This window comes from Lepisosteus platostomus, chromosome 3, assembly GCF_059453375.1.
Source record: "Lepisosteus platostomus isolate fLepPlt1 chromosome 3, fLepPlt1.hap1, whole genome shotgun sequence".
Lineage (NCBI taxonomy): Eukaryota > Metazoa > Chordata > Actinopteri > Semionotiformes > Lepisosteidae > Lepisosteus > Lepisosteus platostomus.
The window spans coordinates 49,673,305-49,687,020 of record NC_142613.1 but is presented as its reverse complement, the minus strand read 5'-3'; the positions used below and the strand labels follow the sequence as shown (position 1 = coordinate 49,687,020).

General features: G+C 37.0%; 1 protein-coding gene and 1 long non-coding RNA gene across 2 annotated transcripts; both read right to left on the bottom strand.

Annotated features, from left to right (window-relative positions):
• Positions 1 to 2,381: 2,381 nt before the first annotated feature.
• LOC148675023 (uncharacterized) lies at positions 2,382 to 5,136 on the bottom strand. Its single transcript, XR_015935430.1, has 2 exons — positions 2,869 to 5,136; positions 2,382 to 2,836 (listed from the first exon to the last, which is right to left on the bottom strand). It is a non-coding gene; the product is annotated as an uncharacterized LOC148675023 (long non-coding RNA).
• Positions 5,137 to 5,274: 138 nt separating this feature from the next.
• On the bottom strand, positions 5,275 to 10,879 carry tent5aa (terminal nucleotidyltransferase 5Aa). Its single transcript, XM_088625911.1, has 2 exons — positions 9,595 to 10,879; positions 5,275 to 9,071 (listed from the first exon to the last, which is right to left on the bottom strand). Exons 1-2 carry the CDS (start codon positions 10,018 to 10,020, stop codon positions 8,292 to 8,294), a joined length of 1,206 nt encoding a protein of 401 aa, XP_088482037.1. The 5' UTR covers positions 10,021 to 10,879; the 3' UTR covers positions 5,275 to 8,291.
• Positions 10,880 to 13,716: the final 2,837 nt, after the last annotated feature.

The window sequence follows — 13,716 nt, the reverse complement described above, 5'->3', positions numbered from 1 at the left end:
GCATCAGGACCCATCAGGTGAGCACTCCCTACTGGTCCCACTAACACCTCTTCCAGCAGCAAGCTTAGCTTTCCAAAAAGTCTCTTATCCAGGTAGTAGCAAGGCTCATGGCTTCTTAGCTTCAGTAGGTGTCAGTTGTGAGTTGCAAGGTGATTTAGCTGCTATGTCTGGCACAAGACTCACTTGCGTCACCATAGATGACGGATATTCTAAAACCAAAGTGAAGCGGTCTTATAAGAGGCAAGTGAAAGTCCTTGACTTGACTTGTCCTTGACCGCAGTCTAAGTCCTGACTGAAATCTAATAGAAAATGTATAGCAAGGCAGGACATTTGCAGCCCATCAACTGTTCCCAGAGAAAACCTGTCAGAACTAGATTTCAGAACTAAATTTGCCAGAACAAATCAACAACTGTAAAGTTCCTAAAACTTATGAAAGGACTACATAATAAGGTCATTGGCAAAATCTCAAAGGAATAATAGGAAATCATCAGCATAAACTGAGATTTGGTGCTATGAACAGTACTGTATGTTTTTTAATGTTAATGGTGACGGTGGCCAGCAAAGTGCTTGTGTTCTATTGAAATAGCAAACAACAGCGATGATAAAGGACACCACTGATGAGTGCACCAGGAGACAGAGAACTATCTGTGAAGAGCACAGAGCTATCCTTACGTGTTCATTGTCACATCTTGGTTTGTCTGAAAACCTGTGACCCACAGGTGCAGTTTAACTGTTAGATTAATGTCATGCTCCTCAGCTACTGCCACTAGGAGTTGCGTTCAGCATTATTAAAATAACACAGCAATCCACACAAACCGCTTTGTGCAGGTTTCCTTCCAGAGCAGGGTCTGACAGACCTAATTAAAAAATCTTTGCTACAGACACATTTTGTACCACTTTACATAAAATTGTGGATACAAAGGATTTACAACCTTTGCAATAACTTAGAAAAAATGATGTTGTGGTCAGTTATTTCAAACAAAAATAACAAGTACATTTTGGATTAGTATCACACAAACTTGTAGTTTGGTAAAAGCACAAGGCTTTGTATCCTGTAGTCTGAAATGGTTATGCAGACATTAAATACAACCGAGGTTCAGTTATATTTGTTAATGTATTAACAATGTACAGTATAACACTTACAGTACAGTTAACATTGTTCAGTTAACAAGTTGACTGAATGCGTGAAATTAGCAAGTCTTACTTTCTAGCTGCAAACTAAAGAGTTTCATAACACATTTTTATATCAATAGCCTCATGGCAACATACACACAGAGCCAACTTTCATAAATTGTATTAGAACAAGTCTGTACATTGGAAAAAGCTGTCTTATCCATTTCCATCCATTCATCAAAAGACAACTCAAACACATTCAGGTTCAGTGCTCTCAGATACAGTATTAAATCTCACAAGTTTTTTCTTGCTGGAAGAAAAACATGTACTGTGTAATATAGTTTAGAATTTACATTTGTGAGCAAAAAAATCTGATCATTCTGTTTTCAGGGGGGAAAGGTAAAATACTCTCTTACGTATAGACCTCTAATTTTACTTAAACAAATATTACAGTAAGATTATCATTGTAATTTGCTATGTTCCCCTTTAATTGTTAATGTACTGTATGAGAAGCACAGATAAATACTATGACAAAATAATTAATTAGTTGATATGAACAATGTCTTCAGTTCTACCCAAGTCTACAAGCCTGAACATTAGGTAAGCATTTTACCAATGTTATGTGAATAAAGTACCTTTCACAAGGGTATCAATGCAGAGTCATCAGCAAATGGAAATTTAAAACCCTCCAGCTATAAAGTGAACTTCGGTCTACAAATGATCTATCTGAGATAATCTATCAAGATAAGTTACAGAATTAGGTCATCAGTCTGCATCAAACTTGAGGTCCCCCTGATCTGTGCAATTTCTAAAAATGGAATTTCCAAAAAAGAGCCAGCGCTTCATGTTGGGTGGCAGAGGCTGAAGCATTCCAGAAGGAGTGATGATCCAGAAATACAAGCCTCATCCTGTCACCAGACACAGAGCATCTTGAGAGCTGGGAGGAAGCAGTGGAACGAATCCTCCTCACACACCATGAGGAAGATGAGTCAAGTAAAAAGTAAAGCCTTGCTGGGAATGAAGAATCACAGAGTTGCAGGGACATAATCATTCCTGAATTCCTTAGAACAACTGGGGGACATAGGCTTTGATGGATTCAGGGGTACAAATTCACATATCATGGACAAGGTTACAGGTCATTGCCCTGCGATGGACTGGCGTCCTGCCCAGGATGTACCGTGCCTTGCGCCCGTTGCTTGCCAGGATAGGTTCCGACTCCCCCTATGACCCTGAATTGGATGAGTAGGTTAGAACATGGATAAATGAAGGCCTTACATCAACAATTCATGTGAATCTGCTTTAAGAACAGGGTTTCAGTCCTGGTTGGAACACATGACATGGTAAAGGTCACCATCAGAGCCAAGTATTGTACTGGGGGATCTGTTGTCTGATTTAAGATACTGTGTGATAACAGGGACTACTTATTTAAACTTCTGGCCTTTTTAAATTGATGATGTTTTGGATTGGCACTCTAGGGTAAAAACACTTTCACGTGTAACTCGAAGGGAAAATCAGTGAGTTAAAAACACTGGAGCACAAGATGTAAACCTCAAGCCACATGAGGTCCTTTTCAAGGCTGACCTGGGAATTCACAGTGAATAGGTTACCAAGGAGAAGCTGATCCTACACCTCAATAACCTAAAACAAGTTTCACACCGATGAATGCTACCTTCTGTGGTCAGAAGATAGAGTATGTTAAGCACACAAAATATTGTGGTGTCACCTTTGCCTGGTGTACTGGTGTATTCTCTGTACCCTTGCCTGGTGTACTGGTGTATTCTCTGTACTTTAAATGAACTCTCAAGTTCAAGAGACATTTAGAAAAACACAAAGGAAATCACATTGAATCTCCTCTAACAGAATCCAACAGAAAACTTGGATTGCCAGCGGATCTATGCATTGTACTGCTCCCAGGTCTTCATCTACTCTCCAGCACAAAACTGCACACAAGTATTCTCTAAAAGCATCCATAATGTGACCTTGAATATTCAGGTCAATGCACGCAGTAGCATGAACCTCTAAAACAACCCCAAATCACTGACCTATTTCATATTGCTCTTTTCTGATGGATCTCCTTTTGTCTCCAGCACCGGTGCAGCAGGTACTGAACTCCCCGCCACCCCAGTGACTAATAACTCTTGAGGACAAGTACAGTAGATGGCACTCTTCGTGAGAATTCCTAACCAATGGTTCAGAACAGAGACAGCCGACATTGTGTTGTAGGAGATACCGCCCTTCAGATGAGAAATTAAGTTGAAGCCTTGATTAGGTAGTCATTAATGGTCTGAAGACACTTTTTATAAGAATAGGGGGTGTGAACCACAATCTCTTTATGTGTCCATCTGGTCTGCTGTATATTGAAGCTGTTAGGCGCAGCACATCAGCAGTGCATGAAAAGGATCTCCTCATACAAACACAATTGTTATTATTAAAAAGCTGAACTGACATATTATTATTATATTTCGATAATATGTTTTTCTCTCACGTATTCTCTTTTTTATTGGAACTTATTTTACACCCTATGAAGTTTATTAAAACCCCCAAATGTAATATAAATGCGTCAATGCAAAAGCTTTGTTTTTTAAACTTTAATTAAGCCATTTTACATCTAGACATAAAATGTTATGCAAACTCGGGGTGCTGCATATGTGGTTAATGATCTTAGTGATGAGTTATTTTTAAATAAAAGTGTTTTATTTTGTTAATGTTAACCTGCTTCTTTCAAACGCCGTGAGGCATGCAGCAACTTACTGCTCCAGTTATTAAGCTGCAAAGAAGCTTTTCGATATTAACAGATATCCTTATCATGACTTCTAAATTTAGAATGTTTTCTCCTTATCTCAATAACATTGTTCTTATCATACTGAACAACACTATCTTTACAGATGTCTCCATAATATCCATATATATTTTTCAAGCATATTAACTCAACTTTAATAAAAAACCTGAAGTTTTAAACCAATGTGTTTTTTTAGGCAAGTTTTTTTTTCTGCAGTGTTAAAAGCAGACTAAGAAGATCATACAATCATGATAGATTTCATTCTTCTAACATTTGGAGAATTCTCCTCTTTGGGGAACGTCTCATGCTAGAAAATCTTAGGTGTTTAGGGTTAACATTTTGACTTACATGTGAACCATCCTTAATAAACTAATTTTTATTAACTGATGCCAGTGTACCCTGTAAAGCATGTACCAGATATAAAATTGATGATCAGGCAACAGCCTTTATGAGACAAAGGCATTAAAGACTTTTTGGGTTCATACAAATCCCACATTCAATAAACAGCCAGCTATTTTTGGCAGAAGCTAGCATGTTTTTTTCCTAGCTGACTGAACCAGTTGAAGTTGGCAGGCAGAAGGCAGGATTTTGTCTATTAACGGGGATCCAATCAGAAACTTGCTGAATGTCCAGCTTCTTTAAAAAGTGCTGCTCTTGAATTTCGAAAGGAGGGCAGTTTAGGATTTATTAGAATAGCCCCGGCTAATTCAGACACAGGACACCAGACACTGACGAATAGAAAAAAATAACGTCCTTTTATTTCCCCCACAAAAAATCCAAATATTGGATAACGTAAACAAAGTTTACAGTCTCTTCCCCTTGCCAATGATACAAATACTGAAGCTGCTAAGAGTCTGTTTCTTTGTCTTACCATGCCCGAGCCTTCAGTAATCACCACTCCAATTCAATCAAACCAATCCAGGGTACAGCTTGTCGCTGCAAAATGCCTCTGGGAAGCTAAATGTTAATATTGTGTGGGAAGGAAAAGTAATTCCAGAGAGCCTCCTTCATCAGGCAAGGTTTTGCAAAGAGTCAACCAAGAATTCTAAGTCATCTGACTTTTCATATTGTTTTTTTCAACAGAGCCACTATTACAAGTTATACAAAAAGTGATGTATTGTTATGTTGAAAAAGTATGATGCAAAGAAATGACTATGGTCAATGGGAATTGCCAAAATAAATATATTTTGTAATCAGTATGACATAAGCCTTATTAATGCTGTCTATGAATGTTTGCCTTAGAGATTAGTGGAAACGTAACAATACTCAGTTCAAGTAATGTCCCACAAAATATCATTATGTTAGTGCTACAGAATCTGCAAAATGAATTTTTCCAACTTGATCTTGATGTAGGTAGAAACTTTAAAAATTTCACATTGAGGTCTTTTTCAAGTCTTTTAATGATGTAAAATGAAATTACCTTAAACTCACAGGAGATGTGTTACAAGAAGATATTTTTCATTAAAAATGTTTTATGCAGGCATCTTCAACAAGCTACCTGAACAAAAAACATAACAGCGGTATTACAATTTGCAATATTAATATACCTTATAGGATTTCTTTTTTTCAGCCACAGAAAAGCAACATTATAACCCCCCTCCCCCACCCCCCCAAAAAAAAACAATGCAAACATCGTTATTGTTCAATTTAACACATGAACTGCAAGGGCAATGAAAACACCCAAAGAAATCGGGATTAACAGTGTTTACTTCACAACCTTGGATTATTAAAATTAAGGTCATAACATATTCCATAGCATACTGTTAGAAGTGTAAAAAAGACTGAAGTAAGAAAAAATAATAGCAAAAAATAAAAACAGGTGATGGGATGAGTATAAAGCACTAGTGAAAACTAACTCACATTCCAAAGGGACAGAAATCAGTTTTCTACAAATCACCAATGCGATATTCTCTGTACAAAGCATACTGCATTTAACCCTTTTAATATCAGAGCACATTTTCTGCATTACTGATCACTTGTTTAACTGCTACTTAATTGTATCTTTTGTTAATAGTGACATTTTTACATGTGCTCAACATTTCTTCTCATCCAAGGCAAAACTAAGCCTCACAGTATGTAAGAAAATAAACAGCTCCCATCATTTGTAAAGCCATGACCTCCTTCCAGAAACAGCAGTCAAGAGCAGATGTCATAAATATTAATAAGGATCCTTGACAAGCCCATAAAGGTTTTTTCTGTTTCCAGTGCCAACAGCACTTTGTAAAAAAATAAATTCCTTCTCCTTAAGAATCCTGTTAGGTTCAAATTGTTGCCGTCATGCTTTTTAAGAAGACATAGCAAACACTTTAAAACTTTGCAAAATCGTCTTTGTGATAAAAACACTGGTGGTGTGGACTTTATTGCAGAACATTGTGGTTTTAACAACGTTACACATTACAGCCTGCTCTCAAAGTGAGCGACTCGTGTTTACACCACATAGTTGTGGTAAGAAAAGACATACCCCATCACCAGCTGATCCTATTTCCCCAGCCCTCCCTCTGCTTCCGTTCAACCCTCTCAAAACAGCTACAGCAACGCTACAGCTTTGACAAGTTTGTCTCGGCTCCTAATCTCCTACCTAGAAAGGAATGGCTGCAGGAAGCAAAACCTTCCTTCTCTCAATTAATCAAGCAAAGCCAACACTGCGCACCCAGCCAAATACATGCAATCCAATGGACAACAGAGGGACTTGCTTTTAGGGTCACTGTAACGAGAGGCGTATCAATAGCTTAGACAGACCTTGCAAAATTCCAAGCAAAGGTGTCATTTTGAAAAAAAAAATCTCCCTTTGTAAGGTGGGATAGATGTGATAGAAAGAAAACATAACTTTTTTAAGTCATTTGTTTTCAGTATTTTACATATTTAACTGCTGACAGGAATATTATTTTTGCTGACCCTAGTGTGATCATATATTCACTTTCTGTCTGAGGTCAGATTATACTGATACATTATTACCACCGCCCTGAGAGAAACTGGTGAAGTTCATTTTAAAAAGGTTAAAGGATTAAATGCAATTCAATAATGCAGTTACAGTAAACAAACTAACACAGTAACAGATGGGTTCCAATGTTCTGATATGGATTTTTGGAATGCATTTTTTAACTTAACAGAAGTTCCCGTTCCTAATATTCAAGATGTTCATAAAACGGTTCAAAATCAAGTATTTCCTCAGGTGTGACATGGATAGCTGAATTATACAGTTTGTTTAATGTGAAACTAGATGCAAAAAATAACAAAATAAATAATTAAGTCTCACCAACCTACCAGTAGCTGTAAAATTGTGCTACATTATAATTCCCTTTAAAACTTCAGATTCTAGTTTTGATGTAGTTTTCCAAATATCTGCAAAGTATCCAAAGTTTAAAGATAACCTTTTTAACATAAGAGCACAAGCACAGTATTGTACTACAAAATAAGCCCCTACCTGCCTTAGATGACAAGTCCATTTTGTAAACCTTAAAAATACACGACCATAAACTGTGAGACCATTCTGTACAGGTACATTTGCCTTGAAAAAACAGGGCTTTTCCACTCAAACATTCACAAGCTTTAGATTTAGTTATCCTGTGTCCCTGATGAAGTGAAATAATGGATTTTTTTCACGAAAGTGAAAGACTTGTTTACTTCTTCCCACCTATTTTAGATATTAGGCACTTTTATTCATGTTCACATATACAAATATAGCATAATTTCTCTGATTTTCCAAACATTACAGTTTAAAAGGAAAAATCTTTGGTCTGTAAACACATTAGGTTTATGCTTATTTTATCTCCAGAGTTCACATTTCAGAAAATGAAATGCATCAGCTGGGAGCTGCAGCGGTTTTTGATGTTATCTTTTGTCTGTTCTATTGACTGAAAAGTGCATACGTATCTGTAACTTCTAAACCCCACATTCCATAAAAATCAAGCAGCTTCTGCACTTTCTTGGGATCGATACATACACAACAGCATGACGCAGATGCCTGGATCTCTGCTATTTATTTTCCTACATTCTGACTATTTTATGATTGATCAAAGATCAAAGCCAATTCTGTAATAATAGTCCAGTTCTCCATGCGTCACAAACCTTGCTGAATTACTATAGTTTGGCCTCCCCAGTACTTGCTGTATTGAGGCTTTGGGACTATTTCTGCTTGCCCAAGTTGTCATTGCAGCTTTCTCATGTCCTCTGCACAGAAAGCTTAAGCGCTAGGCTTATGACAGACCTCTGTAGAGTTGAAACCAATTTCCCTAACCTTTAGATCTTACTCTAATATAATATGAAAAACACAAGGTTTATCAAATATGAATGCTAGAGCAGATCATGAACCCACCAAAACACATATTCAATTGAATAACTGGTTCAACCCCTTTTATACATAGATGCAGAAGCTTCCCTTATCTCTGCGTCCATTCTTTTAATTACAGGGCAACCAGGTCGAGTAGGTATGCTGCTGGCAGGCGAACACAGGCTGCACTTGGGCGATGTAGTAATTATTGAAATTGGCATCGGCCACATAAGGGGCAGGCTGGTAGTAGCAGGTGACATTGGCCACATTTGGGATGATGTTCTGCTCTGCCAGGACACGGATGGCTAGCATGGTGATAAGGTTGAGGGTTTGTCTCCTCTCGTGTCCCATTAGGCACACTGTACTTTCATTTACCACCCCGTGAAGAGTCATTAAATAGTCATACTTGCGGTCCTCCAGCCCCACAAAGTGGTTTTGTAGGTAGGACTCCAGCTTTCTCTGTTGCTCTCCTATGTCGGAGAAGTCAATGAAAAATCGAGAGCACATGTACCGCTGGAGAGACTTGATCTCGGTCTCGGAGGCAGCTCTGAAGCCCCTCACCAGCAGATTGCAGTACTTCAGGAGGCCTCCACCTCGGATCTCTTCAGGGTTCCTGGTGGCAATTATTTTGTGACAGAGGTGATCCAGGGCTTCTTTGAAGTCTCCATAGACACTCTCCCCGATGATGGTTGGGTGAAAGGTTTCGGTCATGGGGTTCTCGGAGCATTCGTAAAAAAGCAACAAAGAGTCCAATTTGATCTGGAACGAGTCGACGCTGAATTCAAACTGGCGCCGAAGGGAGTCCACAAATTTCAGTTCCACATTTTTGCCACTGTTGTTAGATAAGGAAATGAGGCTCCACCGGTCCGAGTCATTGCAGACTTTCACCATTTTCTGAACATAAGCTTCCTTAAAATGGAAAAAAAAAAGCTTTACATAATTCTAAGATTAAATAAATCATCATATACCCCAGAAAAGGTCTGAAAGCCAGATCAAAGACAATTCTCCTTTAACTGGACATTTAATAGAATATCAACATTTCCACGTTTTCTTATTATGTGTTCTCCTATAATACAGTGTTGTAAAGGAATAATTTATGTCATTACTACATTGGAAGAGATGATATTCAAAAGCAAGAGTGAATGTATTCAAGTGGTTGTATTAATTATTGGAACGAGTAAAGTAAATATTTTGGAAAATAGCCCTCTGCATTAACCTTAATTATTTAAAGAAGCTGCACTTACTTTTTCTACTCAAGGAACATTATCTGAAAGCAGCAATTAGTGTAGATCCCCCTTTAAATGTACTTACTACAATCTCCTTTGCAACAAATCGTGCTTCACACAGCTACATTTTAACAGGTGACTGTCTTATTTTAAATCACACTGAACTAAAATTAAATACATTTGTAAGCTAGAAAGATAAAAGTTACCTTTAAAGTTAAAGGTGTTATCTTTTCTTTGTTCACCCCTTCGGGTAAGAAATCCAGGAGGCAGTCCAAAACGATATCCTTGACAGTCTGAAACTCCGCTTCACCTTTAAGATCTGCACAAAAGATGAGGTCAAGATCTTTGTACCCTAACCCACTGTCTTCGTGAAGGACATGACTGGCTGCAGACCCGTTTAACCTGACATCTCTCACGTTAATTTTCTTCTCCTCCAGACGACTCCTCACTACTTTAACTATTTGCCTGGGTTTCATTTCCAAGGTAGGGAAATTTCCTCTGCCATGGATCGGGATCGTCTCTGTTAAAATGATATCCAAACGCTGCACTTGTTCCCAGCTCAACACATTAAAATTTGTGCTTTCACAAGCAAAATTTATCCCACTAGCACTGACATTATCATCATCTGCCATCGTCAAAAATCTATATTTTGAAATTTTGAAAGTTTCTTCCTCCTCTCCGTTCTTCAATTCTGTTCGCACGCCGGGTTGGTGTAGGTTGAACGCGTCCCTCTTTTTGTATTTAATTGTTTTTGTCTTTTCTTTTCAAATTCTGGATACAGTGATTTGCTTTGCCTACTTATCATTCGTCTGCTGTGGACCGCGGCTGTTTTTCCTTCGCCACTTTCTTATGATAGTTTAAGAATGAACAAATGTGCTCAAAGTCAGTCAGTAGCTGTTTCTTTCCCTTTTTTATGAATGCAACCGTTAAACATTCCTTCTCCGTCCGCACAGCTCTCCTGGGCTTTTCCAGATTTGCGGATTAAAGTCTCATACTAGTTTATATATTGTGGGGTTTCTGAAGTTCCGGCTGTGACTCATAGCCCGAGGGCACGCCTATAAATTTGCATGTATGTTCGGATAGCACTTCGCAAGCTTTTATGTATCTCTGTTAACTTCTTATGAGCTACGAAGGACTGCATCCCTCTTAATGTTTATTAACTTGAAACATTGCTAGTAAAATAAAGCTTGAAAATATATTCAGTAGCGCGTAATATTAATACATATCTACACACCACCATTTAAATTAGTATTTAAGAATTCTTGCAGTAATAGTAGTGGTGAATATAATGACAAAAACAACGATTTTTATTTTTTTTTAAGTTAAACCACATGAACGCCTTTAAAAACGTATTTAAACTAATAAATAACAAGCTATCCAACAACCTTCTAGGCAAAGGTAGGGAAAAGCACGTATACTGTCGTGCTCTCCGTGGTGTCCGCGTTGTGAATTGGCAAATACCTTAACAAGCGTCATTTCTTTACCTACAGTAGAGCAGAAAAGAGATAAGTTTAAATGGCAGTCCTCTAGTCCAATCGGAGGTTTCTCAAAGACTTATCTTATCCACCCTCTGCTCCTCACGGATCAAAATCTGCGTAATTACACGATATTAATTATCTAATATGGTCTTGCGAGAAACTTTATGCAAATGCATTAATATTTTTATCAGTAATGTAAAATATCTGACTACAGTATTGTTTGTTTTCATATAAAAGCATGACTGGAAAATCCTACATTCATAACATAAAAAATGCAATATTTCAGCAAAATGTTATCTTACAAATGATTATTTAATCTTGAATTGTATGAGGGTTAATGAGAAAAGTGTGCAATATGAAAATGCTATGTAAATTAAGATCCATTTTCATATTATCTTAAAAACTTTCAGAACGTTTCTATATCATGGAGAAACTTTTTTTTCTCATCGAGTTTTTTTTTTTTGCCGTTTTTTTTTTCCTGCTTTCGAATTTAGCTTATCATCTCATGTCTAACTGGTAGTTCCTATGTACAGTACATAACTCAATTGCAGTTTACATTCCGGCCATCTTTTAATGGCGAATTACCTTTTGAAAGGCCTTTGCATCCTACCCCGCAGAAAACATAGCAAGCTGTGGGCTAATGGTAGTTTCCACTTTTATAGGATGAACGTAGTTAATATTAGGCATAGAGTATCACAATGTTGTGTTTCAACAGCGCACTCTAGAGGGTCAAAGTGGCACTTCTCAGGTTCAATAGTTTACCATTGAATTCCACAGAGGAAAATAATCATAATTGCTGGGGAAAGTTACTTTAAAACAGTAATCCATTACACTTACACGTTACTTGTGGAAGGGATTATGTTTAAAAAATAACCAAGAACTTTTTATCAATTGAAAAAGTTTACTCGAGTAATCCATTGTAAATGTAATGGGTTACTGTTTTTAACGAACTTACATGTTTGTACAGTACTTTGCGCTGAATATAGTGTTACATTAACATTGACAAAAACATAATACTGGTGTTGAACAACAAACCTTTCACAGACACTGCATTCTCGAGTTAAATGTAGACTTTGAAATAGTTGGTTGTTGCCTTTACAAATGTGCTTTCTTATTTTGTTACATTTTGTGCAAGTGGGGAACAGCACAGAAATGAGTGAAATATTTCAAATGCTTTGCTCCTTTTTAATTCCCACACCCATATCCACCTTGTTTCAATCCTTTCACATTTCTGTTATTTCTAAAAGTAACCGGTAGCAATAATAACTTGCCAGTGCCCTTTTAGCAAGTTAGTTCCAACATGTATTTGTGAATCTTAAAAATAATGACTTTTTTTATTTTGTCTGAAAGTGATCCAAAATAGTGAGATATAGATAGAATTCAGAACTCTGGACAACTGCTGTTGTAAAGGTTGCAGGATGGTTTCATTCCGTTTACGGTTAACAGATCAAAAACGTATAGCCCAAGAAATCTCTTTAGTTCCACATTTTTTTTTGGCAATCAAGAACTATTCCACACCCCATCAAACATTGAAGAACCATACTGAGTAACAAGTGACAAGAGAATCCCACTCCCACTTCGCTGAAAGTCCACTCTTTGTGTTACATCGAGGTCAAGAATCTTTATTTGTCTTATCACACAATGATGATTTATAATTTGGTATTGTACATTCTTTGAAAATGATAGTTAATATGCTGTTGGTCTGCTGTAACATCTTCTCACTTGGTTTAGGATTACTTTAGTTAGTATCATATTACATCATTGTAATCCAGAGCTGTCCAGTCGTGGTCCTGGAGGCTGGATGTGTCAGCAGGTTTTCTAAGTTTCTTAATAGCAGCAGGATATGAGCTCTGAATAAGGTTACTTGAATTCCTTTCGTCATTAAAATTAAAAAATAAGTTGTAAAGCAGGTAATAATTATATTACCTAATTAACATCGGATATTATGGTAAATATAATAGTTGCTAAAATAAATGTAATTAAATATCATTGAACAAATTATGAGTTATACCAGTCAATTCTATACTTTACTCATATTTCACCTTATCCTACTGCAGTATGAGTGTGTTTAGGCATATTTCCAGAGCATACAAGTAAGATGAAGCAGCAGACATATTTCTTCCATATTTCAGAAGAAAATGCGAGTTGATTTAAGTGAGTGAAGCCACTGCCCTTTTTGCTCACATTACCCATGTTACAGCTGCATGGTTTTTGTTTGGCCTTCCTTTTCATAACAAAGGATTTATTGTCAGACTCTTTAGAACTTCTATTTGTTAAGGAACAAGTAACAGGTTTATTCCACACCGAAAAGAGAAGAAAGAAAACACAACGTTTCGGCCGTGGAACCTTCTTCAGGTGTGAGAACCTGAACTCCTTCTATTTGTTATCTGAGTTATGATAAAGTGAGAAAAGATGGAACAGATGTCAGTATTCTTTTCAGATATACAGTGGAAAGCAGAAATTTTCAGGGGTTAACAAAAGATGTGCACATTGCATGGTCTGCAGTGTATATGTGTGCACGTAGCGTGCTGTATGCTTATACTGTATACTTCCTGAGATTGGGAAGATATGAAGACATGTAGCAAAAGCGACATATTATTGGATATTAAAATTTTAATTTTCATTGCACAGGTTGAGCTAATGTGTTATATAGAAGCTTCTTGGACAGGCCAGATTTAAAGATAATTACAACAGAAGTTGTTTTATTGAAATAATATATTTTTAAAAACTGGATTATAACTAGGGGAAGTGGTTTGTTGTTACTAGTGTGGAATTGTTACTATAATATATATTTTATATATAACTTGCATGCTTTAACTTTAGGGTTTATAAATTAAATGGGGAAACAAT

Excerpts from the sequence above, each read along its gene's own strand:
- tent5aa (XM_088625911.1), bottom strand. The coding sequence starts at position 10,020 with ATGGCAGATGATGATAATGTCAGTGCTAGTGGGATAAATTTTGCTTGT. Across the intron at positions 9,072-9,594 it reads TAACACCTTTAACTTTAAAG|GAAGCTTATGTTCAGAAAAT; the intron begins GTAACTTTTATC and ends TTCCATTTTAAG.